Source organism: Vidua macroura, chromosome 12 (assembly GCF_024509145.1).
Source record: "Vidua macroura isolate BioBank_ID:100142 chromosome 12, ASM2450914v1, whole genome shotgun sequence".
Lineage (NCBI taxonomy): Eukaryota > Metazoa > Chordata > Aves > Passeriformes > Viduidae > Vidua > Vidua macroura.
Window position 1 is genome coordinate 20,482,972 of NC_071582.1, and position 25,167 is coordinate 20,508,138.

Genomic DNA, 25,167 nt, shown 5'->3' on the forward strand with positions numbered 1-25,167 from the left:
GACACGCACACCCGACACGGCTTGCTCGGTTCCAACAGCGTTTATTAGGGACACACCCCGGGCACGGCCCCCGCGGGGATCCCGCGGCAGCTCGGCCGCGGTTACGCCTCGGCCTTGGCCTTCCCCGCGGGCTTGGCGGCCTTGGCCGTCTTGGCCTTCTTGGCAGGAGGCTCTGCCTTGGGTGCAGCTGGGGTCTTGGCTGCCAGCTTGGCCTGGGCCTTGGCTTTCTTCTCTTCCTTGAGCTTGTGCTGAAACAGACAGAGAGATGATCAGTGAGGGCAAGACCTGAAGCCCGAGCCCCGGCCGTGGCAGCCCCACTCACGTTCTGCGCGTGCCGCAGGATGGTGTTGCGCCGCATGGTTTTGGCGTACGGGTTCAACTTGATCATGACTCTCAGGTTCTTCAGCGGGTTCTTCTTCAGGACCCTGCGCTGAATCTTCTTCCTGAAAAGCACAGCCATGTTGGATTTCGCAATGCCACTTCTGCTAAATTCTCCATGAAATCTGGACAACTGCAATTCCTTGTGTTTATACCCAGAAATTAGGAAATCCCAGCCTGAAACAAATTTCAAACCTCCCCGCACAGCCTCTGTTCATTAAATAAAAATCACTTACTTTGGAGCACGCAGGGCCTTCTGGATTTCCTGGCTTCTCATGATTCTTCCAATATCCGTATTGGTCATCTTGTGCATTGGCAGGCTGCGAAACCAACGTTCACAGTGTGGGCGGGTGATAAAACCATGGCTAATTTACCATAACCAGGCATTGAGCAGCAAGTCCCACCATCCCTTTTCCTGGGAAAAGGGGGAAGCCCGCCCCGCCCAGCTGCACTCACTTGTAGTCGCTCTTGAGCGTGGCAGCCTTGCGCCAGGTGCCGTACAGATCGTCCAGCTTGCGGAAGGCGCTCTCTGTCCAGATGCAGAAACGCCCCACGTGGCCCCCGGGAGCGAGGCGCAGCAGGTTCAGCTTGTTCACGTTCAGCAGAGTGATTCCTGAAGGAAGCCAGGCAAAGCAACCCCTTCAGTTTGTAATTGAAGTCGAGGAATGTGAGGCTCAGCAGTAGACAAAATGCAGGAAGAGATTTGGAGTTTTTGGCTTTGACACTGCAGAGCTACACACTCCTCTGTATGAACAGCTACTGAATTTTAAATTAACAATAATAAGCCTTTTTCCAGTGGCAAACTAACCAGCCTCATTTTTAACTGCCCCAAACAAGTTCAAGGTCGGGAACAGCCGCAACATTTGTCACAAACACCCTAAACATCACCCCAAAAGGCTCTTACAAAGATCAACCAGTGCAGCCAGTCAGAACTTCCACACAATCATGTGTTTCAGAAACACGGACCAATGAAGTGGAATCTCATCATTGCAGGCAGTCTCCCAGCAGAAGAGTGAGCGTGTCCCAGGTGAATTACCTGGGATATTCCGGAAAGCTCTGATGATGCCGTTGTCCTCGTTGTAGATGATGCAGGGTCCCCTGCGCTGGATGCGGCGGCGATTCCTCATCTTGCCCTTCCCGGCCCGCATGCGCTGGGAGGCGTAAACCTGGGAAAAGCAGGAACTGAATATCCCAACAGCCCACGAGCCAGACCCAACACACTGCTTCAGTCAGAACTTCACCGTCATCACTGCGGATCAGCAACACGGACCGGTGACAAGTTCATCATTCCCCAGAGTCAGAATACACAACTATTTGGAATTCCTGCTCTAACAACTGCACAGCTGAATCCCCTGTGTTCTGCCCTTCAGATCACACCTTCCCAGCTCACCTTTTTGATGTCATTCCAAGCTTTAAGCTTCTTCAGGAGGAGAACAGCTTCCTTGGTTTTCTTGTAGCCCTCAACCTTGTCCTCAACAACCAGAGGAAGTTCTGGAATCTCCTCGATGCGGTGGCCTAGACAGGATTTCACAAGACACTCAGTGTTGCTCACTGACCTTGGCTGGACCCTTTCCTCAAAGTTACTGTTTTGTATATTCATAAATGAAGCATGATAAATTAAATTCACGGTAGAAATCCATGAAATGAAGTCAGGCACAAAATCTTTGCCTCCATGAACAGAAATCAAACCGCACTGCAAGACTCCATTTAAGCCACCACAAAGTACCCAACGCTGGCTCAGATAAACAATTCCAGAGGCAGAATTCTCACCTTTAGACATGACCAGAGCTGGCAGGGCAGAGGCAGCCAGAGCAGAACAGATGGCGTAACGCTTCTGCATGATGTTCACTCTGCGGTGCCAGCGCCGCCAGGTCTTGGTCGGGGCGAACATGCGGCCGCCGCGACACATCTGGGAGCTGCAGTTAAGAACAACTTTTTGGAGCTTTCTTATCCCAAAGTGACTTCTTTATTGCTTGCTCAGCATTAATGGGTCGTCAACCACCTGTGCCAGGACTCTGACAGCAGGCAACTGTCCCTGGGCACAGGGTAAGGCGCAAATTACGACATCATGGCAAGACAGAACGGGTCATGTGGTTTGAGAGCGGGAATCACATCAAATCAAGTCTGAGCTGCAGCCATTACCTCAAGAAAAAGATCCATTTCACATTTAGATCATTAAAAACGTTTCTGCTGGCTGAGTTCAGTGCCCCCAAAGCCAGCACAGCCGTGGAAGGATACATTGCCAAAGGCACCCTGGCCAGAGCGGTGAGTGCCACCGCCCCGGACGCGCGGGATTCGAGCAACGGCTCTCCCAGTACCCCATGATTCGGCACTGGTCTGGTGACCTGCAACAGAGAGAGAGACATGGTGATGGTCATTCAGAGAGTGACATCACTGCCACGCTCCCGCAGCCAGAGGGACGCTGAACTCAGGGCACTGATCAGAACTTCCACACAATCATGTGTTTCAGAAACACGGACCAATGAAGTGGAACCTCATCATTTCAGCATAACAAATCTTGATCAAGAAAATTTAATCCTAGTCTAATAATGTATTTGGTTATGACTTAAGATCTTTAAGACATTTATTTTAAGCTTGGTCCTCAATCTGGAGGTCTGATGTGGCACTGCTATACCTAGCAAGTTAAGATGTTTGTGTGAAACTTAGAAATAAGGTTAAAAAGGCACGTTCCTAGCATAGACTTCTTGGGAAGCAGAAGTTATCTGCACAAACAACAGAAGCAAATCTAACAAATGCCCATTTGCAGGAGTTTTTCCTTGGTGACTGCCTCAGGCAAGTCTCACGAGCTCAGTGTAGAGCAGGGATTTTCACGTGGAAAACTTTCAGCCATTTTATGTTTTTCCTGCAAAGAATGATTATTCCACCTGAGGACCTTGGCACTGTGATACTTCCTGCAATGTGCACTTCAAACAAGAGCACACAGCATCCCCAAACCACCACCTTGATGCTCCTCAGAATAATAAAACTGCTGTATTTCAAACCATTTAAAAGCACACTGTTAACAACTGGTCTTGCATTGTACACAGAACCCCATGGATAAGCACTTCTCTTATCCCAACTCCGGCTTTATTTACACGTGAAACCCCTGCAGTACAGCTGTGATGCCTTGTGAAGGCTGACCTAGACAGAGTTAAAGAATAAAGCAGGGATTTATTAAAGGATCTCCTCCATGGATGCACCTTGGGCAGCACCAGAGCCCAGCCAGGGCTGCCCCAGGATGAACCAAAATGGTCCCAAAATGCACGAGCGCTCCCGGGGGCTCTCACTGGGATCAGCTCTGCTCCATTTGCACCTTGCAGTTCATTGTCCCATTCCAGCTTTAGCCCAGGCAGTCCCATCCTGCTTGTTTTTCTCTCTCCAGCCCACGCTGTTTGTGCTCCTGGGCCTGAGCTTTGGATCATTTGTCCTTGGTGCCCAGCTGGAGCAGGAATTGTTTTGTCTCCCTGCTCCGTGCAGAGAGCTCACCACCCCCTGACACGAAGCTCAGACTAAAGCAGTGCAGACCCTGAACAAGGGAGGAGCTGAAGGGCGAGGCAGCAGCCCCAGGCGTACCTGCGAGCTCGCTGACGGCGTAGGGCTGCCGGTTGTTCTTGCGCAGGTTGGTGTGCACGAAGTTCACCACGTCGGGCCGGATGGGCGCCTTGAACACGGCGGGCAGCGTCACGTTCTTGCCCGACGCCTCCCCCTTCTCGGAGTACACGGAGATCAGCGGCCGAGCGCAAGCCTGGGGAAGCACAAACCCTTAAGTGCAAGTGGAGTGAGTACCCGAATCCTTCGACATTTAACTCCCCAAGCACTGCTCAGAACCGAGGAGTCGTCAGCTCAGCAGTGCCAGCACGCTGACAGCAGGCAACTGTCGCCGAGCACCGGATAAGACGCAAATTACGTCATCACGGCAATGCTGCACTCCCGAGTTGTGCTCCCCAGCTCACCTCCAGAAAACTGCACCTGCATTTCCAAGGCACTCGTACAATTCAGCCTCTGGGCTCTGTAGTAAACCCCTTCAAAACTACTTCCCAGCTACTACTCAAAAAACCCACCTGTGTTAACTGAACACTTGCAATTTGAATTGGGAAATGTTGTAACCAGCTCGTAAGTGTCAAGAGGACACTGAGCGGCCTCTGGTGCTTTAAAATTTGTGCACTGGAAAATTAAGTTGCTCTCAGCACCAGCTGCCTGTCATAAGGCTGAAAGGGAGCCCAAAAATAGCCAGAAGATGAACAGCACCCTTTAAAAACAGTATTTTAGCATTATATTGTATCGGTTGCTAATTAATCTGGTGGTAACAGTACGAGCAAAGCATTTTGCTTATCCTTTCCATCTGCAGTTAATTTTAGAGGTATTAAAATGCTCCAGAACTCCAAATTAAGTAGCTAATAGCAATGGAAGGGCCATCTCTGCATGTGACACTGGTGACGAGCAAGGCTCTGGCCGCTGGTGTTAACCTAGAGACCTCAACACAAGCAACAAACTTGATCGGGGTGAAGGCATCAGAGCACAACCTGAGCTGTACTGGCAAGAAAACTTGTTCATTTGCAACCTGATTCTAGACCAAGGCCTCTTAAAATCTGTTCTGCAACAAAAATAGGTCAAAAAAACCAAATATATACAAGCCGTTCTTCCCACTCTAGATAGGCTCAAACGCTGCCGTGGGGCCTGTTTCGCTTTAGATAAATACAGAAGGGAACTACAAAGCGCTGCCAGATGGTGATGGGGACCTATCCCATCGCTTTCTGAGCCCATGGAAAAGAGAACTTTGGGCGGACCACGCTGAGTTTCCCCCCGCGGCCTCCCCGGCCCGGCCCGGTCGCTCACGGGCTCCACGCGGCCGCCGAGCACTGACGGGCCCAAAATGGCGGCCGCGCGCCCCGCGCCGCCAGCGCGGCCCCCGAGCTGCCCGTGGCTCGGTGCTGCCCGCTGGGCCCGGCTCCCCCGGGCCGGCCCCGCTGTCCGCACCGCTCCCCCCCGGCCCCCCGCTCCCCCGGGCCGGGCCCGGCGCTCCCCTCACCATGGCGGCGGAGCTGCTCGTGCGGCCGCCCGCCCGCGCCGCGCCCCGACCGGAAAAGGAAGGACTCGTCACCCGCCCGTCACTACGTCGATGTCCCTCCGCTTCCTGACAGCCGCGTCTGCCGCGCCGGCCGGTCAACCCCAGACACTCAGTCCCAGTTCCGGACCGAGCTCCAGCCCCGGTCCCAGTCCCTGTCCAAGTCTCTCCGGCCCCGTCACGCCCATCCCGAGCGCTCCGGGCGCCTTTGTCCCGCTCCGTTCCCAGCCAAAGCGGGGGACTCTGTTCTGGCGGAGGGATCCACCTGATGCGTCACCCTGCCCTCACGGGCGTCGCGTAGCGCCGGCGGGCGGGAGGTTCGATTGCGGAGGACGGCGATGGCGGCGGAGCGGCGGCGCCGGGCGGGCGGCGGCCTGAGCGGGCTCCTGCTCCGGTGGGGATCGGGGCTATTCCCGGGGCTGAGCGGGCTCCTGCTCCGGTGGGGATCAGGGCTGTTCCCAGGGCTGAGCGGGCTCCTGTTCTGGTGGGGATCGGGGCTGTTCCCAGGGCTGAGCGGGCTCCTGTTCTGGTGGGGATCGGGGCTGTTCCCGGGGCTGAGCGGGCTCCCGCTCCGGTGGGGATCGGGGCTGAGCGGGCTCCTGCTCCGGTGGGGATCGGGGCTATTCCCAGGGCTGAGCGGGCTCCTGCTCCGGTGGGGATCGGGGCTGTTCCCGGGGCTGAGCGGGCTCCTGTTCTGGTGGGGATTGGGGCTATTCCCGGGGCTGAGCGGGCTCCTGCTCCGGTGGGGATCGGGGCTGTTCCCGGGCCTGTCCGGGCTCTTGCACGGGTGCGGATTCGGGGTCACTGCCTGGGGGTCTCCGCTGCTCTGTTGAGGGAAGTCTGGCCCCGCTTGTGGAGAGGCTGCTGAGGCTCTGGTTGTAACCTTGGTGTGTTTAATGTACGTGGGTAATGCTGCTGTTTAACGAGGAATGCTGAGGGGAAAGGTCGTGTATCTCAACGTTTTCTTTTCTTTCAGGATACGTGAAGAAGGAAAGGACAGAATCCCCGAACATCCCTATCTCTATGAGGTAAAATCATGGACTGGTTTGGGTGGGAAGGGAACTTGAAGATCATCCCATTCCCCCCCGGCCCTGGCAGGGTCACCTGCCACTGTCCCAGGCTGCTCCCAGCCCTGTCCAGCCTGGCCTTGGACACTTCCAGGGATCCAGGGGCAGCTACAGCTTCTCTGGGAAACTGTGCCAGGACCTCACTCTCACAGGAAGGATTTCTTCCTAATTTCCAGTCTACACCTACTCTGTCAGTGTGAAGCCATTCCATCTTGTCCATCTTTCCTGTAGGCTTCTTTCAGGTACTGCAGAAATGCTGCAAGTGGGTCACGAATGGATGCAATAGGATTGGAAAACAATCTGTGGGATTATTTAATTTTGCAATTTCTGGTATTAAAAAAATGCTGAAATGCAGTGTCTCTATACAGTGTATTAAAAAGTTTTTTGTTTTGTTTTTGTTTTTTTTCAGACTGATGTAGAGATCTCACTGGTTGGTGGCAGTTGCAAAAGTCCTGTTGATAAATTTTGGAATGGAAGCAGTGCAATGTACATTTTGCAGAAAGCTGTAAGTATGCATGGTAGATACTAAATGTAATCCAGACTTTTGAATTCCCAACAGATTTTTTTCACACACCTTGCAGTTTTTGACTTACATGCACATTTCTCTTCAAGACACACAATGAAGAAAGCAACTCCATGGAGGAATCAAGAACAGATGATGCTGTTTATGCCTCTGAGGTTTTGCCAAAGGAGAGTCCTGGACCCCTGGCTCTTTCTGTTGCAAGAGCAAAGTAAGTGTGAAAGCTTTCCCTCCCCTTTTGAGGGAGTTTTCTTTTTTAATTCTGTCTCTTTTTCTGATATTCAGAGCCTGTATTTTCAATCCCCTGAAATAAAATTACTCATTAGTTTATGAGGAGTTGTGACTGTTTTCCATCCTGCAAAAGGGCCTCCCTACTTTTAATGGCTAAAGGTGTTTTAAAAAGTAGCTAAAATCCAGGTATTGGAAAAGCACTGTGAGCTGGGCTGTTGGGTTAATGGGATTCACTGGGTGTAGATGAGCAAAAAAAGCTCAGTAAGACTTCAGTGCTTTTTTTTTTGTTGTTGTTGTTAAAGCTCCTGTTTATAAAAAGCCCTAAAAATCTGATTTGCGTCTTTGGTGTCATTAAAATACCAATGCATCGTACCAAAATGTGGTTTACCTAACTAATGTATTCTCTTAATTAGCTTAAAATGTAATATTCAATTATAATTTTGGAATCTTCAGTCTACACAATTAATATGTTTGCTGTCATCTTACTTTCTCCCTGTTTGTGTTTCTAGGCAGTTGATTTCCTTGTACACAACGGTGCAAAACCCAAACATGACCTACCTGGGGATGAGTGACCTGGTTGTGCTTCCTCCCCTCTGGGCCAGGTGTGATGGTTCTGATCCTCAGCACACCTGCTGGATTGGAGCTGAGCCTCTCAAGGCTGGAAACAAAGTCACAGGGCTCAATATTTACCTGGTTTCATGTGATGGTAAGGTGGTCATGGTGCACAGAAAATTAAATGAGGAAGGCTGAAAAATGTGGGAATGCTGATGTCACAATGGTGTCTTTGCTCTTAGCATGATACTGGCTTGGAAATGCTCTGTATTCCTGGTTTTAATGAGCAAGAAGGGATTAAAATAAAAGAAAAGATGTTTTTAACCAATGCTTTGTGGGGGAAATGGCTTTTAATCTATTTGATGCACCTGTAGCTGTGCAGGCCCACCTCAACTCATTTTTGAATTTTTAAACTGCTGCCATTCAGTATCTTACACAACCTCTGACTCATTCTAAACATTTTTATATGTTCATATCAGCTCTTATCACCAATAAGAGAAATGCAAGGAGAATTCCTGCTTTTTAAAGGACAGCACGAGCCATGCTTCACCAAATGGAGTATTTGGGAATGAATTTGAATTCCAAATTTGAATTGTATCAAATGGGTTTTTTGATTCTCACTTTTTTCCTTTCCTAGGTCCTACAGCTGATAAAACCCGTTTTCCAAACCTGGAAGAACTCAAAATGGAACATAAAATAAGGCATCATTCATCTGTTGTAGGTTTTTATGTTCTGTCATGCCTTCAATTGAAGTTTAAAAACTCTGTTTTGGGATTTATGATGCTGGTTTGGGGAAGCTTTTTAGATCCTCTATGGAAACCACTTTAGTATAATTCCATAGTATAACAGTCTGATTTCAGGTCGTGTTTATAATGCATTTGTCTGGTATTAACCCTTTTTTGCATGTTTGTGAAATGCTTTTAAAATGACTTTGCCTGTGGTAGTTTTGTTGTTTTTATTTTTGAAATCTGTTTGTTGTAGGTGACAACAAAAGGGTTTGCTCAGTATGAGCTGATTGCAGCTGCTGCAATAGAGGACACCATTGCAGAATCTGGAAGCAGCATCTATGTGGATATCACATGGAATGGTGTGGAAAAGATTCTGGAGACTCCCCCACTGATCTCTGCTGCCACCCTGGTAAGTCAGGATGGAAAAAGCAAATAAACCCAAGCTCTTGGCACAATTCACACCATGAGTAGGATAAAGAATAAAGTGGTATAAAGAAGATAAAAGCAATGTAACCTATTCATAAGCTGAATTGTAAGTTGTGCTGACATGCTTCTCACTGATGAAAATTTTAAGACACTTGTTTTCTAAAGTTTGAAACTGAGATAAACTCGTGGAACTTTCAGAATATTGCCCTGGAGTCGGGAGACCCCAGAAGTCCTGTGTTCCAGCTGTACCGAGAGCTGCAGTTCCTCTTGGTGAGTGCAGGGCACAAATTCCAATTTCACACTTGCATGGAGTGGGGATTTTATGTGCTAATAATTTGCTTTATTGAAAACTTCATCAGACCTTTCAAGGATAACTTCAAGCATTTATTTTAGCTGAAACTTTGAGTTCTTTTTAGAAATCTTGAATAGAAAGAGGACAAGTCATCCAGGAAATTTTGAGAATTTGTAACTCCTGGTTAGCTGTGCAGAGATTTGTGATTCTTGGTGAAGTTGTCTGTGAAAGATGACACATGCAGGACTCCCAAGAAGAACTGATTTCAGTTATGATTTTCCTGCTGCTTTTAGGTTTTGGCTGAAGGTCTGAAGACGGGTGTGACTGAGTGGCCTGAGCCATCAGAGTCTGAATCAGCTCTTAAACTGGTCCAGGAATTTCTGACTGGTAATTGCTGCTTGTTCCATGGGGAGGGAGGGGTGTGGCACTTCACAGGAATAAAAGGGAATTCCACATACAACTTTTAAAGGATTAGAACTGGGAATGTTCATTTCTGTGCTGTAACCACTGTGCAGAGTAGTTAAATAGGTTAACACATATTTGTCATTTTTCTTTGTCCTAATATCATAGATCAAAGTAATAATAATTAAAAAATCTTTTCAGACTATACCCATACCCAATAAAACCATTTTTAAATGACACAATTCTATTATTCAGTGTATGTGTTAGTTATAATGTGCCTGGGGATTAAGGATTGGTTTGATGACACTTTTCATAGTGGTGGAACTTATTTTTAACTCTACTAGATTTAAAGAAGAAGCTGGATGGAGATTATATATTTGAAAACAAGAATGAAACAGAGGTGTGTGCAATTTCCTAACAGCTGCTTTGTTATTTTGCTTCCATTTTAACTGCAGTTATTTCAGATTTTGACTAAATCTTGTATATTGTTTATATGTGTAAATAGTGATGTAAAGGAATATGGATCTCTTGCTTTCTGTCTCTGCTGTGCAAAAATAATGGGAGAAGGTCTGTTTTCTTCCAGGAATTCTAACCTTTATGCCATTGCATTCTATCATTAATTTGCTTTTCTTGCCTAGTTGAGTTATTTGGGGCCAATTTAATAGTATCAGTTGAATATGTGTCTTATCTAGAGGTTTATGATCTTGTGAAGCAATGGGCAAATTTGAATTATAAAAAATGTATTTAGTTATATTAAGATTTTTTCCCCCTCTCAGCCTACAAGGAAAGGTTTAGGTCCATTTTCTGTTAAGAGAGAAAAAGCATTTTGTTGATAATCTAAGAATATATTGATTTCTGTGTCAACAGAACTATTCTGTATCAGAATCACAGTAACTATTCTATATGGGTTACACATTCCATTGTGTGTCTGGATTTTGGCCTCCCAGGGCACTGCTGGGTACACAGACAATACCTGGCTGAGATCTGAAGTCTCTCTGACAGTGGCTTTTGTTTCCTGGTCCAAGGCTAGCAGTTATCCAGTGTGATAATTCTGCAAAGAATCAGATTCGGGGTTAAATAAAAGTATACTTCCAAGTTATTGTCTGGTAGTTGCCCTGGAAAAGGGGGAAAATCAGCGATGCAGCCAGTTTTGATCTCTGGAGAAATTCAGATGTAGAAAGTTTTTGACTCTCAGGCACCATTTTTCATTGAATACCAATAAATTCTTCCAGAAAATCAAATGTGACACAGCTGCTGTGGACAGTTGCATAAAATCAATCTTTGGTGAGCGAGGAGACCTGGATTTTACTGAGCAATTATGGTGCAAAATGAAAAGTAAGTGTATTGTGCCCTATCTCTTTTCCTTTCATTTTCTCCTCTATCTGCTAGACAGTATTGCTTTTTCAGGGAAGTTCCTGTCCATGTCTGAGTTTTAAGGACTCATCAGCTCTTCAGAAAATTGCTATCAGCAATACCAATTACTCTCTTCCTAAAAGAGCCCGTTCCAGGGATGTAGGGTGATCTGTTTTCTTTCAACCTTCCAATGCCAGTCCAGCGCCTAGCAGGAGATAATTTCATTTTATTTGACTGCAAAAGGTACTAAACCATTGGTAGTTGCTCTAAAGCTGAAATCCATTTGCCCTAAAACTGAAAACTTTATAATTCCTTTTTCTCTAGATATGAAGGACAATTTTCAGTGTATATAGAGTTCAGTGGTCTCTGATGGTCATTGTTTTTTTTTAGAGTAACCTTTTTTAAAGTCATCATATGACAAAGCTGCCAAAAAGCTGTGCACTCTGTAATTTCAGCTCTCATTCTTTAATTGAGGGGTTTTGTTCATGCAAGGGTGTGTTGGCCTGGTGTTATTGACTTAACAGCCAGAGAAAGAGCCTGGATTGATCATTAAAATATTGTGTTTTTCTTTCCAGTTGTCAGTTCCTATCAGGAGTTAATAGACTGTTTCGCACTGGTCATAAAATCCCTGGAACGTGGTGAGATACAGCCATGGGTATGTATTTGTATTTCACAATAGATGTTAAAATTTGAGATAGTTTCAAGTAAAATGCAGTTCTTGTCCCTTCACTGCCCCTCATTTGTGTTGTTTTTAAATTGTATGTTTCCCTGGTGCTGAACTTCTGAACAATGTTGATGATGTTTCATGCACATCACAAAAAGACTTGTTTATTTTTAGATTCATCAGGGGAGTAGCAGTTCCTTAAGTCAATTGATCCAGCAGTCCTACCATGGAAAGATGGAGGATGTTTCCCTCCGCGACATCGCTCCCATTCAGATGCTCCTGGAGGTTGGCTTGGAGAAGATGAAGAAGGATTATGTCAGTTTTTTCATAGGTGAGCCTGACACTTGGTAACAGCATTAGGAATTCAAGAGAAAAGGTGTTCCATGCAGGAAATAAAGAACTTTTTGGGTAACCTCTATCTCTTCCTTCCCATCTGCTGAAGAGCAGTTTCCAGCTTCTTTAATAATGGAACTTTTCAGCTTTTAAATTTCAAAATTTTAAGAACTTGTTTCAAAAGACATATAGTTTTGTCTTTTACCATTGTTGTTACCCCTTCATTTCTTTTTGGCATCTGCCATCCTGTTCTCAGTCTTTGTTTATTTGCTTTTTTATTTTCACTACTTTTGTAAATTTGTATATCCTGAGGAGGGTGGTTGTCTCCAAGTACATGGTGGGTCTCTTCATTGTGCAGCCTTGGTGATAAATAAAATCATGCCTTGACCATACCACTTTAGAGGGGTTTTCCTGTTTGGAATGAATGATCATGTCAATAAATAACATCACACTCCTGCTGACATTGTCCTTTAGTAGAATTTCCTGTTTGATCACCTGAATGTTGCTTGTATTTCATCTGATACCATGTATTAAATTTAATTTTTTTTTCTCTGCTGTTCCTTATACAGGCCAGGAACTTGCAACAGTAACCTACTTGGTAAGATGTTTTAATTTTATTTTATAAAGCAGAGCATGCTCAGCTGATGGTGGGATGCAAATCATATAAGCTGAGAAACTAAACTGCAGATGATGAGGCTGGACATGTCAGAAATGCAGAAATGTCACTGTTTTGTTTCCTTATTCTCAGATAATTCTCTTGATATCTGATCTGGATCACTGTCAAGGCAGTGAACCTTTGTCACACTTTGATGGGACTTTGTTCTGAGTCTGCTGGGCCACTCTAAAAATCTTGGTTTCTCCAAAGAAGCAGGAAGATGATTTTATTTGCTGAGGGTGTGTGGTGTGTCTGTAGCCATGGAGTGTTCAGGTAAGAGCAGAAGTCTTTGCTCTTCCAGGATTACTTCATTTCCACATCAGTGGATGTCCAGGAACAAGTCCACCGTGTTCAAAAGCTTCACCATATGCTGGAAATAATGGTCAGCTGTACAGGCTTACTGCAGTTCAGACATGAGAACCTCTTCCCTTTGACACAGTAATTATTTCATTTCTACTTTTGCTCTTGAAATGGCAATCACAAATAGAGTTTGTTTGGCAGTTTTAAAGAAACACCAAAATGTTGGTGATAGTGAGACTGCAGAAGGAGCAGCTGGATCTTCCTACCAAATTTTGCTTTGGGACTAAAACTGAAAAACTAAAACTGCACAATAAAATGTGAGAGTATGGTTAATTTTGCACAAGGTTTGTGCTCTGTTGTCCAAGCATTTCTTGAAAGAAAGTAACCTGATATCTCTTGTAGGATTTGCATGAAGTATTACAAGGAAAACCCTCTGAATGAGAAGCATGTGTTTCAGCTGCCCATCAGACCGGCTCTTGTCAAGAAATTCTATCAAAAGTAAGAGAAACATCAGCATTTGTAGTGTCAAATTCAGATGTGACTGAACACCTGACTCAATTTTGATGTTTTTTGATTATTCTCTCAGTGATAACCCTGAAGTCTGGAAGGTGGAGATAAGCAGTGGGCATGGACAGAAGGAGGTTAAAACAACGTGGCAAGTCAGTACCAATGCTCCTGTTGAACATCGGACATCACACAATTCAGGTGGGGAATGTTGGTGGTGAAATGAAATAATCAAAGCACAAACTTCAAACAAATTCAGTTTTTATCCCGAGTTCAGTGGGTCTGAGCTTTATATTTACTTTTTAGCAAATGCAAAATGATGTTTTACTTGCTACTAAAAGAGTGAGGTGGTATTTACAGAATTAAGGATACTCAGAAAGTGGTGACTTTTGCCTTCTCACCTTGGCTGAGTTACGTTTTTAGAGTTTGAATGACAGAATAGTTCCAAATATGAGATGACTGATACCCAAAAAATCTTGCCCCTTATTTCTAAAATGTTTGCCAATGAATGTGAGAAGGGTTCTAAAGAGAAATTTCCTAGTTGTTGATGCTGGTCTCAAGTCAGAGAAGGTGTAAAGGGAGAGGATCTGCCTTGCTGCAAGGCAGTGTAGATCAAGTGGAAAAGCATCAGAATGGGGAAGAATTAAGCAGAGAGACTGGTACAGAAATGATTTGCCTTTTTGGCATGAGCTTTGATGTGAGGGTTTGGTAAATCTTTCCTGTCATTATTGATTTTTGTCATGAAGTGCTTCAGTAAAACTGCACTTTGAAAACAGTTCTGGAAGCTGCTCCACGAACTAATCTCTACCTTCTAAAAAGAGTGGCTAATCCCAGCTTTTCCCTTTGTCCTTGCAGGTTTCTTGTCTGACTCCACAGTAAATGGAAGCAGTGAAGAAAGGCTGTATTTTATTACCATGACTCAGTGCAGTCAGGTGCAGTTCACTTAAGTTTGTGTTACTGAGCAAGCAGGACTGGAAAGGTACAGAAAGGGGGAAAATTCAGTGTTTTCTGTCCCAACAGAACTTTTAGAAGCTCTGGGCTTCAAATCATCTTCACTGATTTAATTGCTTTATTACACTTAAGTGGGACCTCCGCAGCCACAATTCACCTGTAGGCACCTCATTTGTTAAAAATGCAGTGCAATGATGACTGTAGAGTATAAATATTTTGTAAATATGGTGGGTATCTTTCATATATTTGCAGGCATTCAACAAAGTTGTGCACTTTGGGGTTTCATATTTTATTTTTTGATCATTAAAATTGCAATCAGACACTGTTCAAAGTGTGAATTATCTTAACCAACAAGCCAAGCAATATTATTATGTTCTCTTGGGATCAAGTGTTGCTTCATCATCCTGAAGGATTTGGAAAGCTCTTCATCCAGGGCCTTGGGATCTTCAGCCAGTTTGGGTTTCTTTGTCCCTGTATTTATATTTTGGAGTATTCTTGAAAATACTTCTCTTTCCTCTTCAAATTATTTTATTCCTTCAATGTGAAGTGAGTTATTTTAACAGTGCTGTCTTGTATGTTTTGCATAATTGTTTTAAAAACAAAATCAGTATAATTGGCTGGACATAATCATTTAGATATGTTGGCAGTTAAGTTGATTAATCAGTGAGGTAACATTTTGGTGGTCTACTTTTAAAAATTCCATAGTTTCTTTCATGCTGACTAAATAATCTGAGATAGAAATATTTTGCATTAAAAACTTAACTGTGGGTAAGTAAAAATAAGGAAAACCTCCAATATTCATGCTTTTAAAAACTATAAATTATAGATTATTATTGTGAATTTTTATAACTTCTGGTTTCAAGCAAAGTTGTATTTCAAGTACAGCCAGCTGAATTGTGGAACCAAGTTGTTATAGTACTTGTTTCTACCTGCAGTAGAAGGGAATTTAAGGTGGAATATTAATTTTGGAAGTGCTTGGATTACTTAAAATCCACATTTTTGTGTGTAATGTATTATCAAGTTGTATAAGGTAAGTTTAAATTGCAGAGATGTGGTTTAAATCTGATTCAGAAGTTGTCATCTTGGATTACTCACTTCAAACAACTCTTCATCACAACTAAATAGCAAGGTATATATTACCCTAACTTCTAGACATGAATAAGTTCACATTTAAGCAGGCTCTTGGAATATTTAAGTCCTTTTATATTTTAAAATCATGTGTCTGTCTTTCTTCAAATAGCAATTACATGGTTATCAAAATGCTGTTGATGAACAGACTGAAATCAGAATTTGCAAGCAGCTTTTAATCACTTGAAATTTGTACTGGCAAGATTTGAATCACTTTACTCTTATCTGTTTTTCTGGTGAACAAAATGTGTAATAGTTTGCAAAATAATAAGGATTGTAAAATCTACTACTTAGAATCAGTGGAAACAGAATGTATTTTGGTAAAAACAAAAAGATGTTTTGGGAATTGAATAGAAAAGCTATAAAAGCTGTAGGTGGATTGATAAATAATATTTCATTAGAGGGGTATAAAAAGAAGCATCTGTGGTAAATTTTAACTACTCAAATAAAGCAGTTGCAGCTTAGTCCTTTTGGCAAATGATGATGTGTGCAAACATCAATTTTAGCTGTGGTTTCGAAGGTAGAATATGAGGAGGACAATACTGATGAGAATGCAGAGTGTGAAAACTGTAGGAAGAACAATCTCTGTCACCATTTCCATGTGAGTAATCAGGGAATCTAAAATTTGAGAAATGAGGAATATGTAAGAGATTTAATCCCCTGGAGTACAGTAATACCTAACTTAGAGTTAACATAAAGATTTTTTTTGAACATAAAAATGTTGACATTGGCATAAACAGCAAACAAAGCAAACAGAATTTCCTAAGTCTGCTGAAGCTGGAGCAAATCCATGATAGTTTTCCCTCTCTTTTTCTTTCTAAGTTAAATTTCTGAAGACATGTCAGTGCTCAAAAGGCTGCAGAAATTGTCCTTGCTGTGAATTAGCTGCAGTGCATTAACAATAAATTACTGGTCCTCTGATATTTATTTCCCTCACCCAAAGGTGAAAGAAAATTGTCAAAGAGAAATCCTTGGGAAGCTTTGGCCTTTTTATGATTGTTCTGTATCTGCTTGAAAAATTAAATGGGTTTTATTTTGTAGAACTTTATTCACAGAGAAGCCTGGAAGAGTTCAGTAAACCCAGTTCATTCACACTGAACATGACTTGGAAGTGGAGGCTGAGCAGGATTAATTTAGGCTGACTGCTAGGATGTTTCCTACCATGTGGAATTTAGCTCATCCTCTTGTTACAATCCATAGTAGTTATTTGATCTTAATAAAATCCTTACTTCAGGAATTCTGAAAGGTCCTGAATTACACCAGGAGGGTTTTTAGGTGTTCTGGATCAGTTGTGTTGGGGTTTCTTTGTTACCAGGAGCATCAGAGCCCAAATTTAATCTTAGGCCAGTCCTTAGCTCTCTTATTTCTTTTTATAGTTCCACTTTATATAAAAGTCAAACATTTAGAGATTTTCTGTCTGTGTGGCATTCAGCAGTTTTATTTCAAGGAGAATGCTGTCATCTCCAACCTCAATTTTAAGTAGTAGCTCTTCCAGTTTCTGTATTTCAGTAACATCCACAGCTGATCCATTTAGCTACAGTGGTTTTAGTTGAAGACAATAAATAAAAACATTTTTCTTTAGAGGCTTGTAGTGCTTTTGGGGAGAAAATACCTTTTAGCAGCATTCAGAGAGCAATTTAATATCTGAACTTTACAGAATCTGCTTGTATAGAGCAAAACAGAGCCATCCTTACCTGCAGCAAGGTGTTGGTGTGTGGCAGAGCAGGTGTCCATGGCCTTCTGATGCCAGTTTTCCACCTGGGAAGGGTGACAGTTCTGAGAGACTGAGCATCCTCCTCACTCCCACAGCTCCCTCCTTGTCCCTGCAATTCGCTTGAAACCACTTTATTCTCCCAACACGTGGGTTTCTGAAAGTTTCTTTGTGGTTTTTATTTCAGTGTATTTCTTGGAGTTAATTGTTTAATAAAGTTTTTAATGGCACATAATACATTCCAGGTTATTTTCCAGCAGGGTAGTACATATGTGGAGTTTTCTGCCTAGAAATCTGACAGCACTGCTAAATAACTTCTGATGGAGAATTTTTGACTGCATCAGTAAGTCCAGTTGGAGTTTGTGGAACGCTTTAGAAACAGTAATTGAGGCTGTTCCCACTTTCAATATCTGAATAGCTCTGTATTAAACAGATCCCTATTTTACAGAATCAAAGTGTCATTTCTGTACCATATTCATACAAGTTGTTTCCAGAAATTCAATGTGACGTTTGCACATAAATCAAAGAAGAAGGAAAAAAAAAATCAAAATTAGCAGCTGACATCACCTCTCTTGGATTTGGGAATCCATTTGCACTGATAATCTTTTTATAGTAGTCAACAGATGCCTTTGGGTACCGTGGTTTGTTCTTGTTTTTGAAGTCAATGTGGTAAAGCCCAAATCTTTCAGAGAAGCCTTTGTTCCATTCAAATTTATCCAGCAGTGACCAGGCAGTGTAACCTTTGACATTTACACCGTCATTTAGAGCTGGAAACAGAACACAAATCACTGATAAAGCTGGGTTTTGTCCTTAAAATATGGTTCTGTAAATGTTTTGGTTTATAGCAGGAAGAGATGGGGAGGAGGACAGAAAAATGAAGTACAAATTAATTCAGATTCTTTGAAATTGTTGTCTTTAGCTTAGAGGTACTAGAACTCTATGGACATGGTAATTTCTCCTTTCTGAGAGTGGAAACTGATGATTTATTGCAGTATTAAATCTCAGGTAGGTTATTGTAATTCTTAGTATTAATATGTTTGCTGAGGTTAGCATTTTGGTGAAAATTTGAGAGTCTGGTTTGCTGTCCATTTTGACTTGTGAATAGTTATTTCACTGTGATGGAAAGGACAAAGTAAAAAATAAGCAGAAGGTGAAAACACCCTGAAAGTCAAATCCTATAAAGCTGTTTTTAAGTGACCTTTGAGTATCTCATTGATGTATCCCTTCAGGTACTGGATCCTCCACTCGTCACACAGCTGAGGGCACTGCACTGTTTCAGACACTCCATTCTCTGTCACATAAATCAGGGGGTTCCCATACTGGGTCTGCAACAGAAATGTTTCAATTGCTTCACATAAAATCATTTCATTTTGACAGAATATGTGAATTAGCAAAGTGCATTAAAAGCAATTTTCTACATTTACTTACCTAAGTAAGAAGAATATGTAGTAGGAATTTAAGTTAACTATGGGCTTTATTTTTGAATGACTGAATTCTGTAGTTTTCTGAGCTGAAATTAAGGGCTTTTTGATAAAGAAAATTCCCACTAGGACAAGACCAATAGCTGGAACTGTTGAAAATCAAAATCTAAACCAGGCATTTATTTGCTTCCTTTCTAATTAAAGATCTGCTCTACTCACCTTAATGAAGTTGAGCAACCTTCTGAACCCCCAGGGCACAGAGTAGAGCCACTTAGGGCCTGGAGCTGGCCAGTTGGGGTCCACCAGTTCAGCCAGGTCATGGTCAGTGTGGTAACTGGACACTTGGAGGAAGGGAAAGTTCTTCTGCAGGACATAACGAGTGGTAAAATGACCAATTCCCAGGAAATCCGAGGTGCCTTTAATATAGGTTTTCTCTTGCACTGAGAAAGTTGGTAATCTTGATGTCCCCAGGCCCTGCTGGGCACTCTTCCTGCCTAGCAAAATAATTACAGAAAACAATTCTGAGTAGCACAGAAATTGGTTTTCTTTATCTCACCAGCAATAAATCATAGAATCATAAAACCCTGAATGGTTTGGGTTGGAAGGAACTTTTAAAATCGTCACCTCACCCCCTGCCATGGGCAGGGACGCCTTCCACTATCCCAGGTTCTTCCCAGCCCTGTCCAGCCTGGCCTGGGACACTTCAGGGACCCAGAGGCAGCCACAGCTTCTCTGAGCACCCTGTGCTGGGGCCAAATGTGGTTTTCCTGAATTTAGTGTTAATGTCAAGGACACCTGAGCTTAATTGTTTTTTTTAAGAGGTAACATTTCATCCTTTTGGTTTGGAGAACTAAGTTAGGTACAATACATGGAGAAACAGTGATTTAAAGTGTCCTGGTGTGTCCCCAAAGTGCTTCAGGAGCTGTGTCTCCCCTGTGCCCTCACTTGACTAAAGCACACGTTGGCCAGGAGTTATTCCCCTGTAATGTGCTGGAAGTGTGGATCTGTTCATGTCACAGCTACTGGGACTTACCTACATAGTTCTTCATAACTTCTGGGTAGTCCCCTCTGTAAATGGGGTTTGCAAACCATCCCAGGTGGAACTGGATGTACCTTTCAGCAGCATCTCTGTCTGTTTGGCTGTGTGGATCAACAGGTTCTCCCCAGCCACTCGTTAGGGAAATTCCAACCATCCCTTAAAACAAAGGGACAGTTCTGCAGTTCTTGAAGCCCTTAACAGAAACAGCAGCACAATCACAGAATGAATCCTCATTACCTCTCTGCTCCCTGCGCCAGGTGGTGTTGTAGGAGTGCCAAACCTTGGCATGAGTCTGTAAAAATAATGTAGAAATAGAATATAAAATCATGTGACATTTTCACCTCTTATGGTATGGAAAGCTGGTGAGCACTTTTTGCACTGAAGTCGGCCTGAAAATACCACAGAATTTCTTTTGTGTTTATTACAGAAACCTTCACTTCATGTAAGACATCAAAAAATCCTTTATGCAAGATTCCTTCCCTGCATTCCAGGACATCCACGTGGAGCTGACACAGCCCTCAGGACAGGGTTCTGTCCCATGGCTCTGCTCTTTGGATGTCTCCCTAATTTATTCAGGCAGATGAAAGTTAATTTTTACCAGAGACTTCCTGAAGTCACTTGCAACATTCAGGTATATTTCAACAGGCCAGGATGTTTGTTTCTAGACTAACCTGGATGTTTTCTTTTTCAACCAGCTTGAAACAAACTAGAAGAGACATTTATAAGGAAATTCAAATTGTTGCAAGTGTTAAATCAAGTGCCAAACATTGATAGTGCCTTGGATTCTGCACTGGAGGTTTAAAGCCAGATGATAATTTCAGTGTCCTACTTGGAAATTACAGGGCTGTGAAACTGTATTTCAGTTTAAAGAGTGAAATCTGATAAAAATCCTGAATTGACACATAATTTCAGGCACAATTTCAGGAGGTTTTTTACTTTAATGATGTGATGAGCAGCCTTGTAGGCGCCGCAGCCGCCGAGCTTCAGTCCTGGCGCGTGTTCTCCTGTTTCATAGCCCTTTTCAGCCACTGCCTGCAAACACACAGTCACAGAGTCAGTCCTGCTCTGGGCTCCAGAGCCAGGGGATGTGCTCCATCCTCTGCATCCTGTGCTCCCCTGCCTGGGCTGGCCCTCTCCAATCCCCTCTTCCCTTCCTTGGCTCCCATTTCCTGCCTGCTTGCTACTGAGCTGTGGCGTGCTGGGAGCAGGGTGTTGGTGAGGAGGGTTAAAGGGGTGAGCTGAGGAATGGGGAAGGGGAAATAACAGCTGCCTTTCCAGTTCCTAATTCCCAATTTCAGTTTCTCCAGCTGAGGAGTTTTCAAAAATTTCCTGGAATTTCATGTCTTAAAAACCCTGCCCTTGTGCAAAATCTGCCCGCTGAGATTTTTGGCCACAAAGATTAATGGTTTAAATGTTTCCCCTTCCCTCTCCAATTTTTTCACCTGCTCTCCTCTAGTGTCACTCCCACAGAATTTTGGGAACAGAACAGTGCAGTGGGAGAATTTGGAAGGAAAGCATTGATGACTTACCCAAGGATTGCTGAATGTAATCCAATGTTTCACACGATCACCAAACTTCTCAAAACACAGATTTGCATAATCATCAAAATAATTAATCATGCTTATATTCTGCCAGCCACCATACTTTTCTTGGAGAACCTTTGGAAATAAGAATTTCAAGATTCAATAATTGTACTTGAAGGTCAGCTGCTGCTTAAAAAGGACTGTTATTTCTATTTAATTCTGTTTCTATTTCTAGCTCAGAAAGAGGTTTTTCAAAACTTCAATGCACATAAAATCTAAATGAATAGGAAATATTTACAAATTCTTAAAATCATGCAGGCTTCTCTAATTTTTTGAAGTACTCTTAGTTCTTAACCTTAGGAAATTATTTCTATCAGAAGGCTTTATTTGAGGTGTTTCACTAATTGAAATATTGTCTGACCTGTGGCAGATCCCAGTGGTAGAGGCTCACAATAGGGGTGATGTTGTTTTCCAGAAGACTGTTAATTGTGTCATTGTAGAATTGTATTCCCTTCTCATTCAGTTGCTCAGCTGATGAAAAGCACAGACAAGGAATTACCTGCATTGGTTCCCAAATAACTGGAAGAACAGATATCTAAAAATATTAACCAAGGAATTTTACATTACAGTGTTGGGAATTCTGTAATGGTGAAATGCAGACAGCAGAAATCTGTGTAACAGGAATGTTGAACAACTGTGGGTTACTCAGGAGTAAAATTCCTTACAGATAAGAATATTGGGAAGAATGTGGTGAAATTGTGCTTACCTTTGATGCCTGTGGGCATAATCCTTGGCCAGGAGATAGACAAGAGGTAGTGATTCACCTTCAGCTCCTTCAGTAACTGAATATCATCCTGTGAGAAGAAAATCCAATTAACACATCCCGAGGCCGAGCAGAATAACTTCAGTTCTTAACTAATTCTGAATGCAGAAAATCCATGGAAGATTTGCACAAAAGAGGATTCAATCTGGTTTTTTCTGATCTTTGAGGTGATGGCTCTTTCTACTTGAAGCCTTCCTCTTTAACCACTTTTTTTTGACAGTCCAAAGAAGTCCTGTAGGAGACTGAATGTTTGCACTACAGAAAAATGAGCTGAGGTTTTGCAGTACAATTATATTTATATCAGAATTTGTGTTAGAAAATAATAGAGGCCTGTAAATCTTGACTTCAAACACTTCAGCTCAGGCTTAAAAACATAATTGCTTGGACTTTCCTTTACTGTCTTATACTGGAATGAGAAAACCCCCTAAATCCCATATGAATAAATGTTCTTTTGCTAAGAAATTGTACATCTTCAGTGTTCAACGAAAGTAGAAATTGGTGGTATTTGTGCCAATGCAAAGAGAATTCTGATGATGAAAGCAAAAAGTGCTCTGATAAAAAGAGGACCAGATAAGTGGACAAATACAAGCAAGTTTTAGAAAGTATTTCTAAATCCAAATTTTCTCTGTGTCAATCTCTTCTGGTGCCACACCCCAGTGAGGCTCAGAGTCCCAGCTTCTCTGAGATACTTGTTAAGCTCTTTCAAACTTTTTTAAGCTCTTTCAAACGTCTGGTTTGAGAGCTCAAATGAAACCTCTCCTGCATTTTCCCATTTTAGGAGAGTAAGGCATAATTAGTTTCTTTTCTCTTCGTTCTTGCTGAGACCTCTGGTTCTCCCTTAGACTTCATCTACATGGAGAAACCTCACTGGAATATAACTTTTATTAAATTAGTTGCAATTCCAGTTATGTAACCCTGCCTTCTCAAAGTCATTTGGATTCTTCTTGCTGTGTATCTGTCTTTCCTCCAGCACAGTAATTTGAAAATTCGTTTTGGTGGTATTAGCCTTGGAAACATGTTGTGAATAGAGCTGCATTGATTATTTGTTTGTTATCCTTTCAAAAAATGGGCAACGTCCAGACTGAATTGTAAAGCCTCTGAAAAATACATAGAAAACCTCATACATGCACACACACACAAAAAGTTAATTTTATTTAAAGGTCAAATATGTTTCTTGTATTTCTAACTAAGCATTTGGACTTCCTACAGCATCTAGAATATTTTTTGGACATAAAAATCCTGAAAAGCTGAGATGTATTTGGGAAACACTGTGGGATTATTGGTTTTATGAGATTATAAAGGAAGATGATTTTACTGTACTGATTAAAAATATCAGCACTTGGATTCCTAAGTTGAGTAACCTTTAGAGTATTGTAAATGCAGGTGAACTCGGTGGGAAGAAATGATGATGTCTGATTCTAGTTCAGAAGGCTGAATGATTTTTTTATTATAACTATACTATAATACATTAATATACTATTTAAAGGAGATATTAAAACTACATACTTACTTTCTAACTACTATATCTAACTAACTAACAACTTGTGACTTTCTTTTGAGAGTCCAGCCACAGGTGGGTTGGATTGGCCACCAGGCTCAAACAATCCTCACCAGAATCCAACCAAGCAATCACCCCAGGTAAGCAATTCTCCAAACACATTCCACATGGGAAAAACAAGGAGTAGAAATTGTTTTCTTTTTCTTCTCTCTGTGCTCCTCTATGAAAAATCCTGAGAGAGAGAAGAACGTGCCTGCTACATTAGAGCAGCTAAAATGTTCCTTCAAAATGGGAAACCAGGATCAAGGGATGGCCCCAGAGCATTTGCAGAGGTGCAGTGAATTCCTCTTGAGCAATACCTTGACTCTGTAGTAGCCATCACACGTGGAATCTCCCGTCTCGTTCCCCACCACCTTCCCTTTCCTGTGGGTGAAGGCATCCCAGATGCTCGGCCCTTTGCCATCCTTGTCCCACGCCCCTTCGGTCTGGTAGGCAGAACTTCCCACACCCCACAGGAAACCTGAAGGGAAAAACAGGGGAGTTATTGAAACATGTTCCTCTGAATGGTCTCGGTGCTAAGTGTTCACAGGAGAAAGGAGCTGGAAGTGAGAGTAAGCTCTGCTGGAGAGGCTGAGGTTTTCTACGTTTCAAAATGTGTCTGTGCCTAAATAGGTCTGAAAATGGGGAATAAATGAAGGTGTCCTGTTGTGATGCAATGAAAAAGAAGTTGAATCCTTTCATTTATTAAACCTGTAAAGTCTGTATTTTACAGTGATGAGGTAGGGCATTGATAGCGTGGCAGAAATGTCTTACTGTAAAAAACAAATTAGGTTTCCACATCTTTTCTCCCTGCTGGTTTTCATGGTAGCTTTAGCAACTACGAGTTTAGATGTTATGTAAAATATACAGAAATATTCTGGATTATTTTCCTATTGTTACACAAAATACCATATAATAAATGACTTAAAAACTTGAGCATGAAAACCAATCAGTGCCTGTATCTTTCTAGTTTTGATTTTGCTTGGATGAAATGTGTTTAAATATGGATCATAAATCCATACTGAAGAGTGGGTTGGGTAATACTGAACAGCTTGAAACAAACCCAGCTCAGTTATTTCACTGATTTCTTAAATTAGCTGCATAACAAAGGGTATTTTGGTGTATTTCATTAATTGTAGGTTATTTATAAAAAGGAGAAGAGTTCTCAGGTATGCCTTGTTACACTTGGATATGAACTGTTGTGTGTGAGCCTTTCCTCTGGATTTCCTGTTGAAGTGGATCTATGGAATGCAGGGTCATGTGGATCCCTGTATGCCCAGGAGCAGATCCCAAAGCATTCTGCATTCTGCAGCCACCTCCATTTCTGTTCCTGCCATTTCCCTGGACGGACACAGAAAACCTCTGGTTCACTTCCTTGTGCAAACACAGGAGCAGATCTAGAACATTCCAAGGCCCCAAGCAGCCGGGTTTGGACGGTACCAGCTGGAAAAGTGCCGTAGTAGAAGGAGCCTGGGTTGTTCTTGGTCCATGGGAAGTCCTTGGCCACGCTCAGTCCCATCGCTGCCACCAGCACAGCCCAGCACCTCAGCGTGTCCCTCCTCAT

The 25,167-nt window shown here is 42.8% G+C and overlaps 3 protein-coding genes and 4 non-coding genes across 12 annotated transcripts; 1 reads left to right on the forward strand and 6 right to left on the reverse strand.

Annotated features, from left to right (window-relative positions):
* Positions 1 to 25: 25 nt before the first annotated feature.
* RPL4 (ribosomal protein L4) lies at positions 26 to 5,491 on the reverse strand. The gene is made up of 10 exons (XM_053988157.1): positions 5,408 to 5,491; positions 3,952 to 4,123; positions 2,617 to 2,723; positions 2,149 to 2,287; positions 1,769 to 1,893; positions 1,415 to 1,544; positions 835 to 991; positions 615 to 698; positions 323 to 443; positions 26 to 248 (listed from the first exon to the last, which is right to left on the reverse strand). The coding sequence occupies exons 1-10, from the start codon at positions 5,408 to 5,410 to the stop codon at positions 102 to 104; spliced, it is 1,185 nt and encodes a 394-aa protein (XP_053844132.1). The 5' UTR covers positions 5,411 to 5,491; the 3' UTR covers positions 26 to 101.
* LOC128813655 (small nucleolar RNA SNORD18) lies at positions 1,301 to 1,371 on the reverse strand. The gene has a single exon (XR_008439122.1). It is a non-coding gene; the product is annotated as a small nucleolar RNA SNORD18 (small nucleolar RNA).
* Positions 2,353 to 2,452, reverse strand: LOC128813656 (small nucleolar RNA SNORD16). The gene has a single exon (XR_008439123.1). It is a non-coding gene; the product is annotated as a small nucleolar RNA SNORD16 (small nucleolar RNA).
* On the reverse strand, positions 2,815 to 2,885 carry LOC128813654 (small nucleolar RNA SNORD18). The gene has a single exon (XR_008439121.1). It is a non-coding gene; the product is annotated as a small nucleolar RNA SNORD18 (small nucleolar RNA).
* Positions 4,197 to 4,297, reverse strand: LOC128813657 (small nucleolar RNA SNORD16). Its single transcript, XR_008439124.1, has one exon. It is a non-coding gene; the product is annotated as a small nucleolar RNA SNORD16 (small nucleolar RNA).
* Positions 5,492 to 5,700: 209 nt separating the features above from the next.
* ZWILCH (zwilch kinetochore protein) lies at positions 5,701 to 18,541 on the forward strand. 6 transcript variants are annotated; one of them, XR_008438962.1, is made up of 20 exons: positions 5,701 to 5,837; positions 6,420 to 6,471; positions 6,920 to 7,015; positions 7,123 to 7,241; positions 7,771 to 7,967; positions 8,451 to 8,530; positions 8,795 to 8,950; positions 9,166 to 9,237; positions 9,553 to 9,646; positions 10,006 to 10,061; positions 10,894 to 10,996; positions 11,590 to 11,669; positions 11,853 to 12,009; positions 12,581 to 12,609; positions 12,968 to 13,104; positions 13,369 to 13,464; positions 13,553 to 13,671; positions 14,326 to 14,449; positions 17,521 to 17,603; positions 18,490 to 18,541. XR_008438962.1 is itself a non-coding variant. In XM_053988154.1 (19 exons), exons 1-18 carry the CDS (start codon positions 5,782 to 5,784, stop codon positions 14,415 to 14,417), a joined length of 1,791 nt encoding a protein of 596 aa, XP_053844129.1. In that variant the 5' UTR covers positions 5,701 to 5,781; the 3' UTR covers positions 14,418 to 14,449; positions 17,518 to 17,925. The 6 variants fall into 6 exon arrangements, 5 of the variants coding, with proteins under 5 accessions (XP_053844129.1, XP_053844128.1, XP_053844130.1 ...); XM_053988154.1 differs by lacking the exon at positions 18,490 to 18,541 and having other exon boundaries at positions 17,518 to 17,925; XM_053988153.1 differs by lacking the exon at positions 18,490 to 18,541 and having other exon boundaries at positions 17,521 to 17,925.
* Positions 16,052 to 25,167, reverse strand: LCTL (lactase like). Its single transcript, XM_053988737.1, has 13 exons — positions 25,044 to 25,167; positions 23,924 to 24,084; positions 22,010 to 22,097; positions 21,665 to 21,774; positions 21,250 to 21,378; positions 20,657 to 20,752; positions 19,958 to 20,012; positions 19,715 to 19,876; positions 18,901 to 19,175; positions 18,459 to 18,585; positions 17,828 to 18,027; positions 17,244 to 17,307; positions 16,052 to 16,167 (listed from the first exon to the last, which is right to left on the reverse strand). Exons 1-13 carry the CDS (start codon positions 25,165 to 25,167, stop codon positions 16,052 to 16,054), a joined length of 1,707 nt encoding a protein of 568 aa, XP_053844712.1.

Bases quoted from the DNA above. Each gene is read 5' to 3' on its own strand.
- RPL4 (XM_053988157.1), bottom strand. The intron at 2,724-3,951 runs GTACGCCTGGGG...TCTCTGTTGCAG, and splicing joins CGCCGTCAGCGAGCTCGCAG to GTCACCAGACCAGTGCCGAA. The intron at 444-614 runs GTAAGTGATTTT...TGTGCTTTTCAG, and splicing joins AAGGCCCTGCGTGCTCCAAA to GAAGAAGATTCAGCGCAGGG.
- ZWILCH (XM_053988154.1), top strand. From the start codon at position 5,782: ATGGCGGCGGAGCGGCGGCGCCGGGCGGGCGGCGGCCTGAGCGGGCTC. The intron at 8,951-9,165 runs GTAAGTCAGGAT...TGGAACTTTCAG, and splicing joins TGATCTCTGCTGCCACCCTG to AATATTGCCCTGGAGTCGGG. The intron at 12,010-12,580 runs GTGAGCCTGACA...TTCCTTATACAG, and splicing joins TTATGTCAGTTTTTTCATAG to GCCAGGAACTTGCAACAGTA.
- LCTL (XM_053988737.1), bottom strand. From the start codon at position 25,167: ATGAGGAGGGACACGCTGAGGTGCTGGGCTGTGCTGGTGGCAGCGATG. The intron at 19,877-19,957 runs GTAATGAGGATT...CTTTGTTTTAAG, and splicing joins CTGGCGCAGGGAGCAGAGAG to GGATGGTTGGAATTTCCCTA. The intron at 19,176-19,714 runs GTAAGTCCCAGT...TTATTTTGCTAG, and splicing joins AGTTATGAAGAACTATGTAG to GCAGGAAGAGTGCCCAGCAG.